This window comes from Epinephelus lanceolatus, chromosome 1 (genome assembly GCF_041903045.1).
Source record: "Epinephelus lanceolatus isolate andai-2023 chromosome 1, ASM4190304v1, whole genome shotgun sequence".
NCBI classification, from domain to species: Eukaryota; Metazoa; Chordata; class Actinopteri; order Perciformes; family Serranidae; genus Epinephelus; species Epinephelus lanceolatus.
This window is the reverse complement of record NC_135734.1, coordinates 5428161-5448971: the sequence shown is the minus strand read 5'-3', so window position 1 is coordinate 5448971 and position 20811 is coordinate 5428161. Positions and strand designations below refer to the sequence as shown.

Genomic DNA, 20811 nt, shown 5'->3' with positions numbered 1-20811 from the left:
AAGGTCTCAGGCTGTAAAGGCCGTCATACTACATGAAAACTATAAGAGGTGCCTCTTTTTAGTAATTGATAAATAATAGAGGGACAATGATACTCACGAAGAACACTCAGAAAAATGAAGACATCAGTAGTTATCAAACTACATAGCGGAGATAGGCCAGTATCAATATAAATCCCTCTCTCACCCATGCATGTCTGCTCTAAGCAAAGGTCTCCCTTTGTACCAACCACACGCTGTAATGACTTTAATACAGTCATAGACATTAAAAAAATTCTTCCGTACACTAAGATTAAAATATTTTTTTAAAGGACAACAAAACGAATCGAATATATCCAACCACCCGACCCCCCCAGGAAGATATCATCACTTACCAACCGAGGGGAAACGATACATCTGCAACCTGGCCCACCCCGTTATCCTCTGCTACACCATCCACCCCTTTCAGAGGTAAATCCACTTTCATACCACCTAAACACAGAAACTCATCTTTGGATATGTACTGTTGCCTTGTTGAAAGAGATACATCTGAAATTATAAAGAAGAAGAGGGAATATAAAGTAGCTAATAACAGCTGTAACAAAAGAACAACGTAATGAACTAAGGGCCTTAAAGGAGGATGCAACTGTGGTGATACAAAGTGCAGATAAAGGAGGGGCCATTGTGGTTTTAGACTGCAAAGCATATGACAGTGAGGTGAGGAGGCAACTATCTAACACCAACTTTTATAGACAACTGACCCATAACCCCATAGCAGAAATCAAACAACATATACATAATAAACTTCACACCTTCCTGGAAGGAAGACACATAACAAAACATGAACATGCATTTATGAATGTTGAATCCTCATGTTAATCTGGTCTTCTAAACACTACCAAAAATTCATAAAACATTTACGGACACACACACCCCCAGGGAGACCTATCATTGCAGCCATTGGCTCAATAACAGAGAAAATATCAACCTTTGTGGACCATTTTTTACAACCTTTGGTTACCACATTACCCTCATATACAAAGGATGGACTTTATCAAAATCATTAATTCCATTGAACATGTGGAGGACACACGTTTATTAGTGACCATGGATATTGAATCTCTACACGAATGTTCCATTTGAAGGGGGCCTCCTGGCCACACAGTATTTTCTGGATGAAAGACCTGAGTGTAACCCCAGTACAGCTGTTATATTGGCCTTATTAAGGAAATACTTACTTCCATTTTTTTCATGTATGGTAATGATTTCTTCCTGCAGACCTCCAGAGTGGCCATGGGATCAAAGATGTCACCCAGCTTTGCCTCTTTATATATGGGATACTTTGAACACAATATCATTTTCAACACTCTGGAGAATCCCTTCCTTCAGCACATCAAACACTGGAAGAGGTACTTAGATGACGTTTTTCTTCATATGGACTGGTTCAGTCCCACAGCTTCAGGAATTTCACCACTTCATCAATTCCAAAAACAAACATCTCCAGTTCACTATGCTGTCTGATACCAATTAAATGAACTTTTTGGATGTTCTGCAGATTAAAGAGAAGGATGACCTGAGAACTAATCTATACCATAAACCTACAGACAGAAACTCTCTTCTTCATGGGGAGTCATACCATCCTACTCATTTAAAAAAGAATCTTCCCATCTCTCAGTTCAACCGTATCAGATGCATTTGCAGCTCAGATGAAGACTATAATAAACAAACCATTGATCTACAAAACCGCTTCAGACAAAGAGGCTACAAAGAGGCCTGGATTAGCAATGCTGCCTTGCGCTTCTCCTGTGTTTAACAGTACCAGCCTTTCCAACATCAGGCCTAAGGAGTCAGAACAGAGAACTGTTTGTGCTATACAATACTCACTGGTTTCAAAGGACATAGAAAAGATCATTAAAAACACTGGCATGTCACTGAAACAAATCCAGCCTTGAAAAACTGTTTTTAAAACCACCTAGAGTGGTCCTTAAAAGGCCCCCACATCTGCGTAACATGTTGGTGAGGGCTGACCTCCCCCTCCAGTCACCATCTCATTTCCTCAGCTCAATCCCTTCTGGTAACTATCCTTGTGGTCGGTGCCAACAATGCCACTTTACACACAAAACTAATACTTTTAACCATCCGCACACAGGGAAAAAATACATCATAAAAGGATTGATTTCATGTTCCGCTACCAATGTCATTTGTATGCTCAAATGTCCTTGTGGTTTGGCATATATCGGAAAAACAAACAGACAGCTGAAGACACACATTGCTGAACACCAGAGTACCATTAGAAATAAAGTTGCCTCTAGCCCTGTGGCTGTACACTTTGCTGAAGCCAAACGCATCGTTTCCACTTTAAAATATATTGGGATTGAAGCTCTCAAATTTCCACGCAGAGGGGATGACCTTAACTCTATGCTCCTTAAACGTGAACTGTTTTGGATCCATACACTGGGTATGCTGGCTCCCAAGGGCCTGAATGAGGACTTTGATGTTAGACCTTTTCTGTAGATGTGTGGTCTGCTCTATGATGTGTCCCCTTTTTTCAAGATGCTGTGTTTTTTTCTGATATCTGTTAGAGGATGTTTCTATATGGACATTTCTATGCACATATTGAGGTTAATATCATGACTATATGATCATTGTGGGTCTTTTTCAATGTAAATTGTCATGCTATTAATATTGATACTGGTCTATCTCCACTATGTAGTTTGATGATGTCTTCAGTTTTCTGAGTGTTCTTCATGAGTATCATTGTCCCTCTAGTATTTATCAATTATTAAAAAGAGGTGCCTCTTACAGTTTTTATGTAGTATGACAGCCTTTACAGCTTGAGTCCTTTAGGGACAAATTGTACCCATTTTTCACGTGTTTAAATTAAATATCAAAGATTTTTCTCATGCTCTCAATAGATATATTTCTCTCAAATTTTGATTGCAAATTTGCTAAAATCCTTGTTTGTGAGCCCTTCTCCTTTTCCAAAATAATCCATCCACCTGACAGGTGTGGCATATCAAGATGCTGATTAAACATAATCATTACTTAATAGGTGTGAAGTTTGATCACACAGCACAATGCCACAGATGTTCCAAGTTCTGAGGATGTGTGCCTTTGCCATGCTGACTGCAGGAATGTCCACCAGAGCTGTTGCTTGTGAACTGAATATTCATTTAAACATCATAAGCTGCCTGCAATGTTGTTTATGGGAAATTGGCAGTACATCCAACTGGCCTCACAAATGCAGACCACATATAGATCATCTAAGACCAGCCATGCAGACAACTGATGCAGTAAAGCACAAACCCTCTCAGGGAAGCTCACCTGCATGCTCATCATCCTCACCAGGGTCTTGACCTGACAGCAGTTTGTCACTGTAACCAACTTGCGTGGTTGTGAGGCTGGTTGGATGTACTGCCAAATTCAGAGAAACAACATTGGAGATGGCCTATGGCTGTGAAATGAACATTCAGTTCCAGACAACAGCTTTGGTGAACCTTCCTGCAGTCAACATAATAGCACACTCCCACAAACCTTGTGACATCTGTGGCATTGTGTTGTGTCATCAAACTGCATATTTTAAAGGGGGAATGCTCACCAACACGGATTCTGACAAATTTGTGACCAAAATTTGAGAGAAATACATCTATTGAGTGCAAAAAAAATAGTTATAGACCTTCGACTTAAACTGTGAAAATGGGAGCAAAACAAAAGTGTTGTGTTTCAATTTTTGTTCAGTGTATTTCGCTAAGGTTGGTCGATCCGCCCTTGACTAAGCAGAATTTCCATGCTGGCCCTGAAGGCAGCCCCCGGCCTGCTGTAAACTGTGTAGTGGCTCTCTGGATCGCGTCTATCCACCAGGGCGGGCCTTTCTTGAGTCGCTGCTACAGGGATACCAAGATGGAAATCCAGGGGCTTTCTGATGCCCAAAACAATCACTCTCAACATGGCGCCCTACACAGAACCATTTCGTCTCCATTTGTATCAGCGACAGGGTCGATACCTCGATTTACTTCCACTGAAAATGAAGCGGATGGATTACTGGAGTCGCCTGAGCCTAAAAGTGAAGACAACAACAACCCCCGGCCGAGAACATCACCGTTTCACCTACTGGCGGAAAATGGCAGCGGAGCGGCTTGTTCTCTTGTCAGCAAACCGCAACCTACAGATAAAACCATTTTACCGGGTAACAGATCGAATGTCAGACTTCATAACGTGAACACAGAGAAGGAAAATGAGCTCAACGTGCTGCTTGGTTCGCAGGAGTTTGTGAGGACTGCTTGCAAATACCGGATGGAAAGCGGGGATGCTGTAATGCAAATGGCGCTGCCTCTGTTTGAAGGGGAAGAGGAACCGATGCCGCTGCGGCAGTTAACGTTACCGCTTCCAGTTTTACGGCAGCAGCGTGAGGACGGCGCCTTCAAGCAGTCCTCGCTAGACAGCCACAGCGCTACTGCACCGGGGAGCTTCAACGCGGTGAGCAGGGCAGAGAAAACCACTCGGGAATTGTATGTCGTTTTTAATGTCGTTCAAGAGGATGGCAGCGGCGAAGCAAGCAAACACCGACCGACTGTGTCCCCAGACGGCGGCGATAAAATGAAAGGTAAAAAACCGGAGCCGTCGAAAGCGAGTCCCTGTAGCTCCATGGAGGTTGGAAGTAGCAGTGACGTTATTCTCTGTGAATCTAATGACAACTTGAACTGTCTTGATATCCAGGCCTTGAAAAAAAACGACCATGTTTTCAGTTTACTACACGACAATTCTGCCGCGGCTAATGCTAAACAGACTGGCTATCACCGCACTGTCGAAGACGTCGTTCTGACAAACAAATATGGCGATAAGATATGTGGCCAGATTTGTACCGAAAACAATGAAAGTAAACTGGTCAGGGAGCTTTCGTCGCACTCCCGTATTGACGAGGGCAGTGCCTTGATTTCAGGGAACTCGGGTATCGTTGAAGCCATGGACACCTCAGACTTCATTTCAGACTCAACGGGGCTGCATGACAGTACAACCCCGGTCACGGCCTCCACAAGTCCGCCTGCTGGTGAAACCTTTTCCGGAACTATTACAATAAACAACCAAAGCATCATAGTGACTATAGAAAACGGAATACTGACTCTCGCTGCCCCACCAGAGGGATATGTACACAAAGAGGATGACATGGTCAGCTTAAAGGAGCACCTAGGCATGAAAGACCATGAGGATATTGTTCTTCTCAACTATGACAGTGGCACTAAATCCATCGGGAAGATCAGCACGCTGGCAGTATCCAGATCCAACCCACAGGAGGAGCCCAGGCCTGGCTTGTCTGTGAGTGACTCAGAGTTGGCTCTGGTGGATGACTGCTCGCTATCAGAGCTTGGCACTTCTCTGGATTCCTGTTCCATTGTCAAGCAGGAGGCAGGGACGCTGTGTGCTGTGACAGAGGCTGATCTGGTCACCCCGTCCCCCAAAGTCACTGTGGCAGACATTGATAATGGAGACTTCCAATCTTTACCGCTAGTAAGGTCCAAGAAAGAGGCCGCGGCCTCTTTTGGGTGCCCTGAACCGGACTGCTGCTGTACATTTGATACACGACAGAAACTTAAGGTGCACCTCCTGAACCATGCTGAGGACCCACGCCCCTACCAGTGCACTGTGGAGGGCTGCGGTTGGGCTTTTGCCACCTCTTACAAGCTAAAGCGGCATCTTCAGTCCCACGACAAGCAGCGGCCGCACACCTGTCAGTTTGAAGGCTGTGGGCGACGTTTCACCACAGTGTACAACCTGAAGGCTCATGTTAAAGTCCATGAGCAGGATAATGCCTTCATCTGCGAGATCTGTAGTGAGAGGTTTCGCAGTGCTACCCGACTCACCAATCACCAGAGGGTCCACTTTGAACCACAGAGGCCCCACAAGTGTGAATTCCCAGGTAACAGATGCTAAATGTTGGATGTTTCTTGTATTTATCACATGACAGTTTCCCCGTAAGCCTTATGCAGCTACGCCATCTGTTGTTGGCTGATGTTCTGATATGCAACAGTGTAATGGTAACATTGGATATTAAGTAAATTACCACAAAAGATAGTCAGTTTAAAACTGTACAAAGCAGGTAGAGCTGCTAATGCGCAAGGTGTTGCTAGTAAACTGTACACATCACAGTCATGTTAACTTTTTCTATCGGTCTGATGCTGTATTCCAAAGACCATCTTACATTGTCTTCCTACTTGTTCCCCTCTGTCATATGCAGGCTGTGAGAAAACCTTCATCACCTTCAGTGCTCTGTTCTCTCATAATCGCACTCACTTCAGAGAAACGGGCCACTTTACCTGCACATACCCAGGCTGCGACAAGATGTACGACAAGGCCTGTCGTCTCAAAATCCATATGAGAAGTCACACTGGTAAGATGATACTACTGTTGCACGATTAATGTAATCGCAATCGCGATGTCAGACTGTGCGATTACATAACCACATAAAAGGCTGCGATTTAATGTAAATGAATGTTAACGTGTGTGCCTGTGAACGTGACTGCCGCTGCTGTAGTGTGTAGAGTTTGTTGACATCACGCCCACAAGCTATCCTGGTGTGTGCAGCACGTATGGTCAGGTGACCACCATAGATGCTGAAAAAGAGCATGAGCACGACCATGAACAGGCTGAGTTGGTGGCAAAAAAAGGCAAAGTCTATTAAATGGCGATACTTTGGATTCAGGTACGGCGGCGTTTAACAGAAAGGCGTGCTGTGTAAAAGTTAAAGTTGCCATGTCCCGCAGCAACATGATTAATCTAAATCAGCATTTGAGACAGCACAGAGAAAAGTACAAAGGATGCATGCGAGAGAAAGCAGAGTCGTGTATAACGTTAAAGACAAAGAGACAACTGAAAACCGCCAGAGCCTCATAAAACAACATCCAAGCACAGTTATGCAAACATTTGTAAGTGTCATGGGGAGATCACAGACTCCATAACAAACTATATAATAACAAATTAAAAACAGAGCAAAATTTTGCTCGGGTTGGGTTCCAAACTTGGTACTTCTAAGGGTACCAACTGAATTTAGGTTTGTACTGCAGAGTACTGATTCACATTAAATTTGTCAGTGCCAGTTCTCGGTACCTGACAGTGCATCTGGGTGAGAACCAGAGTTGGAAATTAGCATTAGCCACCAGCCAAATGCTGGTAAAATATCTAACGGGCCTTTTCCACCGTCACTTTTGGCCTTGCTGAGTCAAGCCATGCTGCGCCGATTTCTATTATCATTGTAGATGCGCCGTGCCACGCTGAGCAGTGTCAGAAATTGACCTTCTCTGGAGTAAATCCAAAAGCTGGGCTGACCACCCTGCTGTGGGTAGAGGAGACATCTTGCAGACCACAGCCAACCCCCAATGACCCTGCTTCTCCTCCTCAAATAAGCTGTGTGTGTTGCAAGACGCTTCTCACTTCTGTCTGCAGGAGACCAGAGAGAAAGGCATTTTGTTCAGCTCTCAGTACTTTTGTAGCTTCAATTTGAATCTCAATGGTTTGGAGTGTAGTTTCTCTCCTGCGTCCTGTTTTTACTTTCGATATCTGCTTTGTTTTACTGTTTCATGTTTGTTATCAGTGGTAATAGAAGTTGTGTGAAGCTGTTGCTTTAACACTTAACATTTCCTTATTTTGCATCATCACAATAAAAGTTTTTACTTAACAAAATAATGGGGGACTTTGATTGTGAAGAATCTATAGGAAATTAAATATGTTTATTGTTGAATTAGCGGAACTTTGTTAGCGGTCTTCTTTGCAAAGGCAAGTCTGATAATACCGCAGCGAGGAAGAGTAAAAGCAGAAAAGGCCACCGTTAGAGATTTAATGACGAGCTGCAGACAGCAATCTCTTACTGCAACTCTGCAAACAGCTCACCTTCAACAAGTAAACTTATACCTTCCCGTCTGTGTGATGAAAAAACAAATGCAGCATAAATATGGGGGGACTTTATCTGTCGATCAGCCCACTGCTTTTAAACGTCATCACTCAAGTCAAGCCGTCATCAGTTAAAGACACACCCTCAAGTGGGTAGCCCTGTTGTAATGGCAATGCAAATCCCTGCCGTGCTGGGCTGATGGCCCAAGCCAAACCAAGCCAGCCCATAATTGTTGAAAAGGAGTATAAGCGGCAGCTCGATTTGTTTCACTCACCAGCCCAAAAAACAATGGTAATCTATGGAGTGGATGGTAAATTTTTGAATCTATCAGCATCTGTAGCATGTAGACAGAAAATGTTTTCTTCCAATCCCTAAAACACCAGGCTTAGACAAGAGGCAGGAGTGCTGCAAAGCACTCCAGAGCCTTGAAGCCACCCATGGAGCTGGCAACAGAGCTCTGCACAGCTGCCGGGTACAACTTCAGACAGGAGGCAGAAACGCCCAGAATCCAGGAAGCTGACCGCAGAGCTCCGTGGCTGCCTTGGCAACTTCCCAGCAAGCCAAAACTGTCATTGCAGTGCCATTCTGCCGCCGGAGGCGTCTGGTCTTTTTTCCTGTCTTTATTGTTTTAGCAATAACCTAGTATGTGTCATTAGCCCTTTTTAGATAGGAATTGTGCAAATTTGCAGGAAAGCCCAATCAGTCTTTTTTCAGCATTGGCAGTATAAAAACAAAATCGGGGAGTGCGGCAAAATGCCGCCTACCTACATTTGTTTATACAGAATGTGCCTTTTTTGGGGCAATGGGGGGGCGTGAGCAAGTAACAAAACGTGTGGCTCAGCATGTGACGTAAACAGTGGGAGGGAAGCCGCGGCTAGTCAGGTGACAATAGTCAGGCGGCAATTTTCTCATAAATCGGCTCAACTCACCAGTCTGCCTCTGTGTATATAAACGCTCACAGCTGGCCAGCAAAACGGCCCAACATTCGTGGAAAATCTGGCAGTGTAAAAGGGGCTATTGCCAGAGGCAGGCACACACACAAGCAACCAGACAAACAGAAGATTTGCTCTGTGTGTGAGTAGAAAAGAGCAGAGAAGCAGAATTGCGTTATACTCTTTATGTCCCCCTGCTTGCTTGTTCAAAAATTATATTTTTGGTATTACAGAGAAAGTAAAACACCAAAAAAGATACCGTTGGGTACTGGTATTAATTCAAATGTGAATGGTACACAACCCTGTTCAGTGCACAGTAGTTCTGATAAAACCTGGCTTTTAAAGTCTACAATAGTGAGTATTCAGCACACAGAGATGTTTGAGGTTGTTTTCATAAAGAATGAGTCATTCCTCAATCACATGATGCTACAAATGTGTTGCTCTCTGTTCACTGATTTCAGATGAGAGTAGCTGTTAATGCTGCATATTTCCAAAACATTATAGTGGCAAAAGAAATCACTGGAAACTAAGAATGTACCTATACTGAATCCTCTAAACTGAACCCGCTCTGGAGAAGGTTAGCTGCGCAGCATCGGTTTCATGGTATAAATATGGGCCAGCGTTGTGATAGCAGAAAGCCTGGGTTAAACCCAAGATTAGCTGGTTACCACTCATCTATTTTGATGATCTGGGACATAGAGCCTGTGCACAGGTAAATAAATGTCTAATTTCTTGTTTCCAGGTGAGAGGCCTTTTGTCTGTGACTCGGAGGGCTGTGGCTGGTCCTTCACCAGCATGTCTAAGTTGCTCAGACACAAACGGTAAGTGCTTATAAAAAGCTGCTTTCCCATCATTACTAACAGGGTAGACATCATCAGTTACTGGCAATTAATGCCAGATAAGGAGTAGAGCTACCCTGAGTTGGCATTGCTCGGGGCTCTGGGTTTTGTGGTCCACACAACATATTTTGCATTAAGTAGAACAGTTTCTGTCAGACAGGATTTGTCATTCAAGTCATTTAACACAAGGCCCTGATATACCCAAGCTAACAGTCGGTCCGTAGGACAAAGGTTTCATCCCATTATCATATCTCACATCCACGTTTCCTCTCACTTGCATTTCTTCCTCGCATCTTAGCTCCATCCTCGTAAGATGTGGGGGAGAGATGCAGGATGAGATGTGAGAAGAGGAAATATATCTTAAGAGAAATGAGACGTCTTTTCCTCTAAGGCGTCACGTGAAGCTACGTCCAGTTGAGATGACGGCAGCAGCTGATCACAGCTGGATCAGCTGTTGGTCGGCTTTATTAACAGCTGTAGAGACTTTTGATGGAGTTTGTGTCTGTTCATGCATCCTGAAATAAATATACATACAGTTATCGACAGCAGAGAAACAGTGTTTCTCTCTTTATTAAAACACCTGCACATTAATAACAACCTGCGTTTTTTATTTTACAGTGTCCTGTTTAGAGTAACAAATTGCATTGATATTATTTATTCATTATTTGTATTTGTCTTTCTGTTGATATTCTGAACGTAAATTCATTAATTAATAACCCAGAATATAATTATTATATATTTTGAACACTGGAAATTATTTATTAGGTTAAATGTTTAAGGGAAAATTAAAATTCTGTTACTGATCAAATCTGATGCTCAGGAAAGATCAGCCTCATGTGTTAACAGAATGGAAATGACCATCAGTGATGTAAAAAGGGTTTTTGCTGACAGACAGACGCTGTGTGACTTTAATTGTCTCCATGATAAAAGCTGATGAGGGAAATAACAGATTGTGAAAAGAAAAATCTTTCATTTAATTGCAGAAAGCTGTTTTTGGTTCTTTTGTCATTCAGATTTTTAACAAGATGGTGTATCAGAAAACAAAATGTATAACTCAGGAATGATAATCTATCTGTCTTCACTCGGTATGAAACTCCACTGATGCTATGTTGTATCAGATCAGTATGACCAGCTGTGTGGCTGTGCTGTCCAATCAATAACTGATAGCAAATTAGGGGGTTGTGCTGGTCGGGAAAAGATCGTCAATGAAGGCTGCACTAGGGTATCCTCACTTCCCTCTTCTTTGAGAGCCTCCTCTCTCCTCGACTCCTTTGAGCGAATTTAAGAAATTGAGATGTCTTTAAAGATGGTGGGGCTGGATCGATTTCTGGGTCAAGTGATGGAGGATAGAGGAGTCGAGGAGGAATATTCAGTTCAGTTCAGTTTTATTCACAGCATATGACATCTCTCTGTCCTTAGACCCTCAACGTTATTGAGGTGTACACAAAGTCGGGCCATTGTAGAGTGTAAGCCACCCTTGTAGGTGTGGTCTGTCCTGCACCGTTTGCCCTCATTGGCACTAGTTGGCCTTTTTTCTGCCAGTTTAGCATGTTGAGTCGGCGTCGGCACAGTGGAGCCTGTTGGGGAATGAAATCACTCTGATTGGCAGTTAAGCTCTGCTCAAGAGAAGAGAAATGGAAGTGAGGAAAGTAAACAAAGAGCTTAAGTGGAGAGTGAGTGAGATCGAAACAAACTTTGTTATGAGGTAAGACTGTTTTTCTTAAGCAGAAACATTTCCTGATGTTTGTTGGCCGTCAGTTTAGTGTGTTCATGTGGAACTATTGGCCAAGACACGGCAACATGAGGTGACGCAGCAGGGGCTCTCGTCGCTGCTAGTTCTCCTACATTAGTTTGGTGTGTCTGGGCCCTGTCATAGTGGTGTTGATGCAGTTCTCCTAGGTTTTGACAATGAATGTTTGTATTACCGATTTTGCTTTTCATTGCACCTGTTATAGTGAGTGTCTCACTGACCACAGTCTTCTGTGTTATCAGGAAACATGATGATGACCGTCGCTTTGTCTGTACAGAGGAGGGTTGTGGGAAATCCTTCACACGGGCAGAGCACCTCAAGGGTCACAGTATCACACATCTGGGCACCAAGCCCTTCCAGTGCCATGCAGAAGGTATGTACAGGTACTAAAACAAATCATAGGACTAGGACTTATTGCTGAGAGAAAGTTTATAGTTAAACATGAGGATGTCCCTGTCTGATCTCAGAGGTCGGCATCGGGGCTTATCAAGACCCAGAAATGCTGACCAGTCACAGCAGACTGGGTTTTTTTGGTTTAAAGAGACAGGAGCTAAACGGAGTGTTTCAGACAGAAGGTTAATACAGGTGTTCCAGCACAGACTGTATGAGGACAATTAAGTGTTTCTGAACATTAAAACATGTAAACATGTTCTAGTAGAAACCCATATTACAAGTTTGAACTTGAAAAAAGAGTAAAATAGGTCCTCCTTACGACATTGCAGAGCTATTTAATTATCAGACACGTACACTCGATTGATTTGAAAACTTTGAAATACTTAACATGTGCACTGTGCAGTAGTTTTATGGAGATCTGAACTTGGTATCTGCGGATACTCTGTATTAAGTGATTTGGATCGAGATTGAAGACAAAAAAAGGACTTCATCAGGACATCCCTAATAGGGCTGGATGTATATAATGACTATGTACAATATATCCATATGTTTTCAAGCAAGATATAGATTTAGTCAATACCGTTTATATCGATATAGGGTCAAGTTGCATTACATGACACCTTTTTTTTTTTTTTTTTTGATGCCAGTGTGCATCTCTCCTTTCTCTTTCTCACACTCTGCACAGCTCCACCCTACTCACATACTTACAAGTTCTCCAGCAACACTAATACAGACACAGAACTGGTAGTCTTTTTAATCTGTCTGTTAATTAGTCTACAGTGCCACATCGGTCTGTATGTTGCACGTGCTACGCTAAGTCAGTCTGTGAGATGAATGAAATGACCCGCAGTAGCATACGTGTAGTACAATCCTGCCCTGCATGTGTGGGAGACAAAACTGCCTGATTGTTTTAGGTGAATGTTTGTTTACCAGTTTGTGTGTGAGTTGGATCATAGGGCATCGCCGTTCTTCTTGGTAGTTGTAGTCCAGCCCCAATCCCTAGTTACACTTAAAAAAAAAAAAAAATCAAATAAGATGTAGAGAATAAAAGTTTTTTTAATACTATGCAGGATTTTCCCATCACACTCAAAAAAAAGTAATCCCTCTTAATCATCACTTGTGTCCAAATTACAGTATGTGGTGGTATATTCAATCTGCAGAGACTTTGCCCCCTACCTGAATGTTCTTATTTTCTTCTTGTTTCTTATTTTCCTCTTATTTTGCTTAGTCCTGGACCTCACTTGGCTCAGTGTGCAGGTGAGGTCGGGATTTCATAAAAAGTTAAAGACCATGTGCCAGACCGTAACCAGCATGCATCCAAGAGGAAGCTATGAAAATCACAGACACTGCACCGGAAAATACACAAATGTAGCGAGGCAAAACGCCAAAATGTAGTTGGCTTTCACTTTTACCAGTGATAGCGTTAATAAACAGTAACTGGTCACTATAACTGTATACCTTTTTAAATACAGAGCAGTTAAATAGATTATTTTCACTTTAAGTAGTTTTGCATTTTCTGTTTATCTCCTTTATGTTCTTCAGGCTGTAATGCCAAGTTCTCAGCTCGCAGCAGCCTGTACATCCACTCCAAGAAGCATAAGCAGGATGCCAGCACCCTGAGGACCCGCTGTCCTGTGGCCAACTGTTCCAAGCACTTCTCCTCCCGCAGCAGCCTTAAGAGCCACATGCTCAAACACCACCACCTCAGTCCTGGTCAGTAATGCATTTGGTGGAATTGTTTGACCATGGGTAGGGCTGCACGATTATGGCCATTGTGATAATCCTGATTATTGTGATCTTTATTGAGATCACGGCTGTTTATCAGGATTATTAATTGTTTTTAGGATAACATGTTTTAATTGCACTTTCTATTAATTGCCCTAACTATCTGAGTCTTACAGTTACTGTAACTAAAAAAAAATTAGAGATCATTTTTCTTTATTTTTTTCTGAATATTTGAAGGCAAAGTGTTGGGGCCTGTCCCAATACCCACACATCCCCTAGAAATAACCTCTTGCACTTGGTTGTTTCAAGATGAAATCATCAACTTTGGCAAGTTTTGGAAAACGATTTTTTTACTGTACGATTGGAATGTAGGCTATACAAACAACAGATGGTTGGACTAGCGTAAACTCATCAGCAGCTTGGTTGAACACAGCGTCAAAATATTTGAACAAATCAACTCATCCGAACAAAATCGATCAGAACTAGAAGACGTCGTAAGCACCTCCTGTTTTCAGCCATGACACTGTCATGACACACAGCTGGTTGAATATTGGCATGCTTCCCTATGCCTTCACTGGTTCCTGTGCAGCAGTGTAGGTTTTGATCCAGCGTTATAATCATTAAAAAGCAAAAACAGCATGTCTATACATTCAGTATCCTGTACTTTTAGTAGCTAGCCAGTTAACCCTACACTTTTCAGGGTTTTGATTTTGAAATGAGGAAGAAGCATACAGTATATCTCCTTCCAACCTCTCCAGGTAACGAGTGTCATAAAGACACGTGCACCAGGCACAATATTTAGCTCGAATGCACCGGAGCATTAACGCCGAGGAAAGCCAAGTGCTGAAACTCGTCCATTTTTGACACTGCTGTGCATCTTAAAAGACTGATATATGTGATATTTGTGAGTGCTGACATTTTTATCTATTCAAATTAACAACAGCACCATGTTATCATGCCTATAATCAAACTGGGTTAAGACATAACTGCTCGGGTGTATGACTTCAATGGCCAGTGCAACCATCTTGCCTTACTAAAATGAGGATGACTTTTTCTCTTCAAGTTGATGGTGGATACTTAGTGTAATTACTGAATAAATTTACTAAACATATAGAATTTTTTCAACTACATGCTTCTTGGAAAATCATTTTCATCCTACAACTTCCAAACTTCTCCCTCCTCTCCATCCCAGATGTTCTTAGCCAGATGGAGACCACACCCACACTGACCCCCAGCAGCGAGCTCATCAGCTCCACCCCAACAACAGTTGCAGGGCCTGGTATTGTCGGGGGTGACCAGCTGACGAACTTGGACCTCAGTTCTCTTTTCTCTGCTGTGCCTGGTGGCACTGCACCCACAGCTGGCATCGGAGTGGGAATTCCCATCGCTGGGAGCAGCTCTAATGGCACCTTCACCATGGACCTCTCCTTGGTCAGCTCAGGCATCCTCACCATCGACCCCTCCTCAGTCGGTACTACACTGGGTACAGGTACCAGCGGCACATTGGCCAAAGCTGTGGACCCTCTTATCCTGGCAGCCAGTTCTGACATGGGCCCCCATCATGGTCTGGAAGGTACAGTGGGTGATGTCCTGCCCCCACAGGGCACTCTAAATCTGGATGATGTGCAGACAGTTACCCCAGAGGCCCTGGGACCCCTCACTGCTCTCACTATGCAGGGTGCTGGTGCCCCTGTGGACCCTGCTCTGCAACACTCACTCAGCTCCTCCAGTGCCCTGAGCGTGGAGCCCACAGCCTCCCTGGCAGTGGCCCCTGTTGCTGAGCTGCTGGCCTCCCCCTCAAAGGTGGTGGAGGTGGGTGGCCAGGCGGGAGCAGGGCCTCTACTTGGCTGTGTGGAGGTGCTGGGACCTCAAGAGGGAGGAAAAGTCCTCACCCAGTTTGTTTTCTCTGGTCACAGCAGCAGCTTCAGCCCACAGAAGGACCAGGAACTCAGTGCTGTGTCACCAAGCAGCTTCCTGGTAAGTGCTCATGCTGTCAGGCAGCACAGATTAAAGGGGAGCTCCAAACTCTGTTTGCAGGTGTTGGGACGAACTATTACATGTTAAAAAAAAAAAGTGTTTGAAGTCTGAAAAATGTGATGTATGATGTCACTTGAGTCAGCATCTGTTGGTTCTGAAGACGCCAAGTTTGAAAAGTAAAAAAGTGTGGAGTGAGCTTTTCAGACCCCAGTAGCATGTTGTTCATCTAACATTAGCCACAACTTGCACAACACACTCCAGTCTCTGGTTGCACTGTAGGAAGTAGAGTTGCCTTGTGGGTAATGTAGGCGCCAGGTATTGACAATCATTTAGCAAGAATGCATTGAATAGAAAAGTTTATGTCTCTGATTACTCTGGTTATGCTGCGTTGATTTTAATACTCATGATACTGTCCATCATGTGTCTGACAGTGTTATAGGAGTGTGAAGCTAAATTAATGGAATACTTGTTTAGGGCAATGCAGGGATGTCTGAATGCAGGGGAATTTTTTTGTATTTAAAGCAACATTTACCTTTCTAGAAATTTTACGCTTGTCTTTGTTTAGGTTAAAATGTGATTAATAAGCTGATGGCACACTAAAATGTAAGTGAATTCCACCAGAAATTTGGCCCTGTGCCCTTGAAAAAAAATATCTGCCCTAAGGCCACAGTGGCCTTGATGCCCCGCCTGCACTGCCCCAGGTGATTTTGCGGTTTTCTCCTCTGCCTCTTTCCTGTCAACACGACTTTGACATCTGCGTCTATTGAGAAAAAAATAATGCGATGACATTCTGGAGTCATTGGGCAACATCAACATCAAAATCTATCACCGGCCAACCAGGAGACTTCATCAAACGCCCGGGCAGCAACGCACTTTCTCTCTCCTCTCCTCTGACTCTGACACAGGGGGAGGGGCGGACGAGGGCAGGGGATGCGTTAAGCTTCGTTTTCAAGCCGACAGTAAAGTAGCCTACTCAAGAAAATAAAATGGAGTTCATTTTATGGTGTTTAAATGCCAACACCTGACCAGATATAAACCAGTGATACGAGTGCGGAGAACAGTCACCGCGAGCAGAAAACTGTCACAGCGAGGGCCTATTTCTGCTCCGCGAGCTTACAAACCGTATCCGCGTGCACGGGCCTGTGACGAGCGCACGCGACTCTCCCTACGCGCTCGTTGTGCTTAGCACTTGCTCGCTCAGTTTGATCACTGTCACAGTTTAAGACAGTTGTCTGAGAAAACAAAGTGAAATAATATTTAGCAGCTGATTCTCTGTTTTTTCCACTTACACCTCAGAAAAAGTGTTAGACATTATAGCAAAAGCTGTTTTAACCCACTTATAGATTTGTGAAACCTATATTTTGCTTATGAAAACAAATGGTTTGTAGTAACTTATGTGTACCCATTTTGTTTGTCAGGAGAGTGGAGGCTCAGCGAGGACTGACTACAGAGCCATCCAGCTGGCCAAAAAGAAGAAGCAAAGAGGTCCGTCAGCCTCCTCTGGTAAGAGACACATGGACTGCTTTCAGGCCTATTTTAATGCCTCCTCAGTCAGACTAGACATAGACTAGAGCAGTGATTCTCAAATGGTGTGCCGTGGGATTTTGTGATAACTTGCAATGTTCAACTGGGCCTATACAAAAAGTTATGAATGAATTTTTTAAAAAACAAAATATACCTGTCACATTTTCTTCTTATGTTTATTGTCTTATGTCGTGATAAGAGTGACAACACACATTGTAGAAGCTATTTGCACAAATGTAAATTCAAGTGTGCCTTGAGATTTTGGCTTGCCCTTTGGTGTGCCTTGGGCACAAGAAGTTTGAAAACCACTAGACTAGAGACTAGAGTGATGGAACAACAGTGAGCGATGATGCTGTTCTCTTTAACCGATCCAGGGAGTTCAGGATCGAGTCAGAGAAAAACAAAAGGAGTGAAGGCAGCCTCAGCTCCTGCACCGATGGCTCCCTCTGGTGTTCGATATGGTGAAGGAGCTGCAGCAGTTAATGGGGGCCTGACTCTGCGTGACCCTGTGACCGGGGCCCAATATGTCCAGATTCAGCTGCTGCAGGTGAGAGCCCCAGATTTCTTATTATAACACATTTAGTTTCCCAACTACAGTGTCTGCAGATATGATTACATAACCACCTACTGAACCCAATTATAATAAGAAACTGATTGTGAAACTGTTGTGGAAAGACATGCTGATGAAAATGGATGTGAATGCAGGATGACCCAGCCAGTGATGGTGACCTGGCCTTCCAGCTGAGCTCTCAGCCCTCCAGCTCTCACTCTCAGCTCACTGCAGACCTGCCTGTCAACATTCTACAGGTGAGCAAAGTTTAATCTGCTATTTCTGATGCCTTTTATTTATTTAAACACTGCCAGCAGCTAGAAAAAAAACAGTCACACAACTCCGCATGGAGATACAATGAGGTTTTATTAGGTAGCAAATCAAACTGTGAAAATGTAAAGTGGCACATCCACAAATGGAAATAACGGTGTTAAACAATGAAAAGTGATAAATGTAGGAAAAACTAGAGATCATCCTGCATTGGAAACACTCCAGCTGTGAAAGTGATCCGCAACTTAAGCGAATTTAGCTCCTGCCTTGAATACGTGCACCTCCCCAGAAATGTAACCACGTCATGGCAACACAAACCTCCTGCCTTTTTTTTTAAGCTGAAAACCATCTCCCTCAATAGAAATGAAGCTTTTATTTACTTTTATTTCACATATAAGAAACAAGACAATAAAGCCTCACAAAATAGCATTTTATGTCTTGTGTGTGATATATCCTGGCTTCATATGAGTGGAGGACATCTCAGCTGGTTGCTAGGCTAATTTATTCAATATAACATGCCATAGGCCTGTGCTAATAACATTAGCATGTTGTATTTGTGGCCAAATGTGTCCTGCCAAAGACAAGTGCTTTGTCTGTGAATCATTTAGATATAGTGAAGCTAATCAGTGTACTTGTGTTTGAAGTTGTTGCTGTTTAGCCATGTTTAATGTGTGTTGAATCAACTAAACTTTACAGCACTACACAGAAACCCCACCGCCGACCAGTGTTTTGGAGGTGTAACTGCAGTGACACAGACACACCACCCCTTGCTTGGATCATGCTCATCTTTTATCTCATTTAAATTTTGATTGTAACTGCAAACCTGTACAGTTTCATGACTCTTACCTTGCAAAGTTGCAACACTATTGTGTCGATAAAGTTTGTGCACAGATAGACAGATGGATACATAAACACCTGGAAAAATAATATGAATGAGACGAAGATATACATTATTAATGCCTGAGGGGAAAATTCTTTTTTTTTTTTACTCTGTTGTCATCTACACACAGGTCTGAGATAAACACACAAACAGGACCTATACATAAATGGAGAAATGTTCAGGTGAGGGGGCTGCCTTGGACAGGTGCTGAGCAGTTGCTTGGTGTCTTGCTCAAGGGCACCTCAGCAAGTGCCCAGGAGGTCAACTGGCAGCTCTCCAGCTACTAGTTCACACTCCATACTTGGTCAAACTGCTTATGTGTAGAGCCCCATGTTGTACGTAATGTGGAAGCACAGAAGGATTGCGAAGTATGACACTAAAATGGAATCCACTGTAAAAGGTGTCCTGCGCTGCAAACCTTGAAACCTCTATAGGTCCATTGCTATGTGCAAAAAGTTAACACACAGCCCTGCTGTTTATCTTTCTTTGCACTGTATTGGGATTGAAGTCTGTTTAATTGCTTGTAGCATCTCAAATGTGGCTTTGACTTGCAACTAAATATGAAGCCCATTTCATAGGAAATACAGAGATATATACTGTGTATTGCCAGTAATAACAACATATGAATTTTTGTCCATATCACCCAGCCCTATGCAGAGTGAGGCATAATGATTTCTGATATATTCTTTCAGTTTAGTTTTGATTTAAGAGAACTGTGTTGTGTGACTGTTTCCTCACAGGAACCTTCAGTGATGACGGAGGACGACAATGGTTCTGACAACTCCCAGTTCACAGGCAGCACAATCAATCTGCAGGACTTGGAGTGACCACTACAGAGCTGCAGGTCTAAGGTCACCAGCACCTCATCACTGTCCACAGTTTACATCAACAAACACACTCTGAGATGTTTGACTCCATCAGGCGGTTGCCTCATCTTTTCCCTGGACTTTAAAAGCCTTTTTGGACATGTGACTGGTGTAGTTTGTGAAGGGGGTGGATACGAGTCCACAGATAATGCACCTTGATAAGAGGAGATGAGGATTTGTTTGTTGAGAAGATTATGTGTTTATTTCCTAAGTCAAGTTTGTACCAAAATCACAGCTGAGAGCATTCTCGTGTCAAAGAGACATGTGAGAGGCTCTTTGTTCCTCTGTGTCCTGTGGGTTTTTATAGTAATGGTGTCTATTCCATGGTGCCACATTGCCACTCATGCACACACAGTGCGCTGTCTATGCTCCAGTTGCCTTACAGACACCTCACGCTGTGCATTCCTCCACTGGTGGGTTCTCTGCTTTATTCGTTGCTGTTTTGATTTTGTTAAATTTATTTTTCTATGGCAGCAGTATGTCCATGTTGAAAATATGCCTGATCATGTGTTTCTATACAGTATGTAAGGAGTTAATACCTTCTTCTAATAGTTGTATCTGTTTATTTATTATTTAGCTGTGGGTTTACAGAATGGCAGAGCCAAACACAGAGATGAATTAAAGAATCAAAGCACAATCAAAACCATTTATGGAGGGGCTTCATTTCTTTTTCTTTAATTATATCAGATGTTTACATTTGGTCTCATTCATGAAATGTTAGTAAATCTGTGAACAGATTTACATATAAAAATCTTCGGTACTAAAAACCTACACCTGATTTACGAATGCCGCAGGAAACTCTGATTTGATCGTGCAATGTTCTGCGGGGAAACCTTGGGTCCTGGCATTCATGTGGATGCTACTTAACATGCTCCACCCACTCGAACACCATTGCAGACAAAATGGACCCCCCCCCCCCCCCCCCCCCCCCCATGGCAATAGCACTTGTTGATGGCAGTGCCCCCCCAGCAGAACTATGCACCATGCCACACCACAGAAACTGCCCAGGAATGGGACAAAGAGCTCAAGGTGTCAACTTTGCCTCCAGATACCCCAGATCCCAGTCTGACTTGACATTTGAGGGATGTGCTGGTGCTCCAGATGTATCCCTGCTCCACGGTGGGTGCTCCTTGGACCAGATTTGGCTCTGACCTGTCAAGGCATAGACACAGGACCTCTGGGTGGCATCCTATAGTGTTTGGCACCAGGGCGTTGGTTTCAGATCTTTTGAGTCCTGTCGGTTGTGA

The 20811-nt window shown here is 43.3% G+C and overlaps 1 protein-coding gene across 1 annotated transcript; it reads left to right on the top strand.

Moving 5' to 3' along the window:
• The first annotated feature begins 3828 nt into the window (after positions 1 to 3828).
• LOC117257195 (zinc finger protein ZXDC) lies at positions 3829 to 20210 on the top strand. The gene is made up of 10 exons (XM_033627188.2): positions 3829 to 5890; positions 6209 to 6361; positions 9533 to 9611; positions 11622 to 11752; positions 13315 to 13485; positions 14690 to 15474; positions 16893 to 16977; positions 17373 to 17545; positions 17704 to 17805; positions 19439 to 20210. The coding sequence occupies exons 1-10, from the start codon at positions 3877 to 3879 to the stop codon at positions 19523 to 19525; spliced, it is 3780 nt and encodes a 1259-aa protein (XP_033483079.2). The 5' UTR covers positions 3829 to 3876; the 3' UTR covers positions 19526 to 20210.
• Positions 20211 to 20811: the final 601 nt, after the last annotated feature.

Excerpts from the sequence above, each read along its gene's own strand:
- LOC117257195 (XM_033627188.2), top strand. The coding sequence starts at position 3,877 with ATGGAAATCCAGGGGCTTTCTGATGCCCAAAACAATCACTCTCAACAT. Across the intron at positions 9,612-11,621 it reads AAGTTGCTCAGACACAAACG|GAAACATGATGATGACCGTC; the intron begins GTAAGTGCTTAT and ends CTGTGTTATCAG. Across the intron at positions 15,475-16,892 it reads TGTCACCAAGCAGCTTCCTG|GAGAGTGGAGGCTCAGCGAG; the intron begins GTAAGTGCTCAT and ends TTTGTTTGTCAG.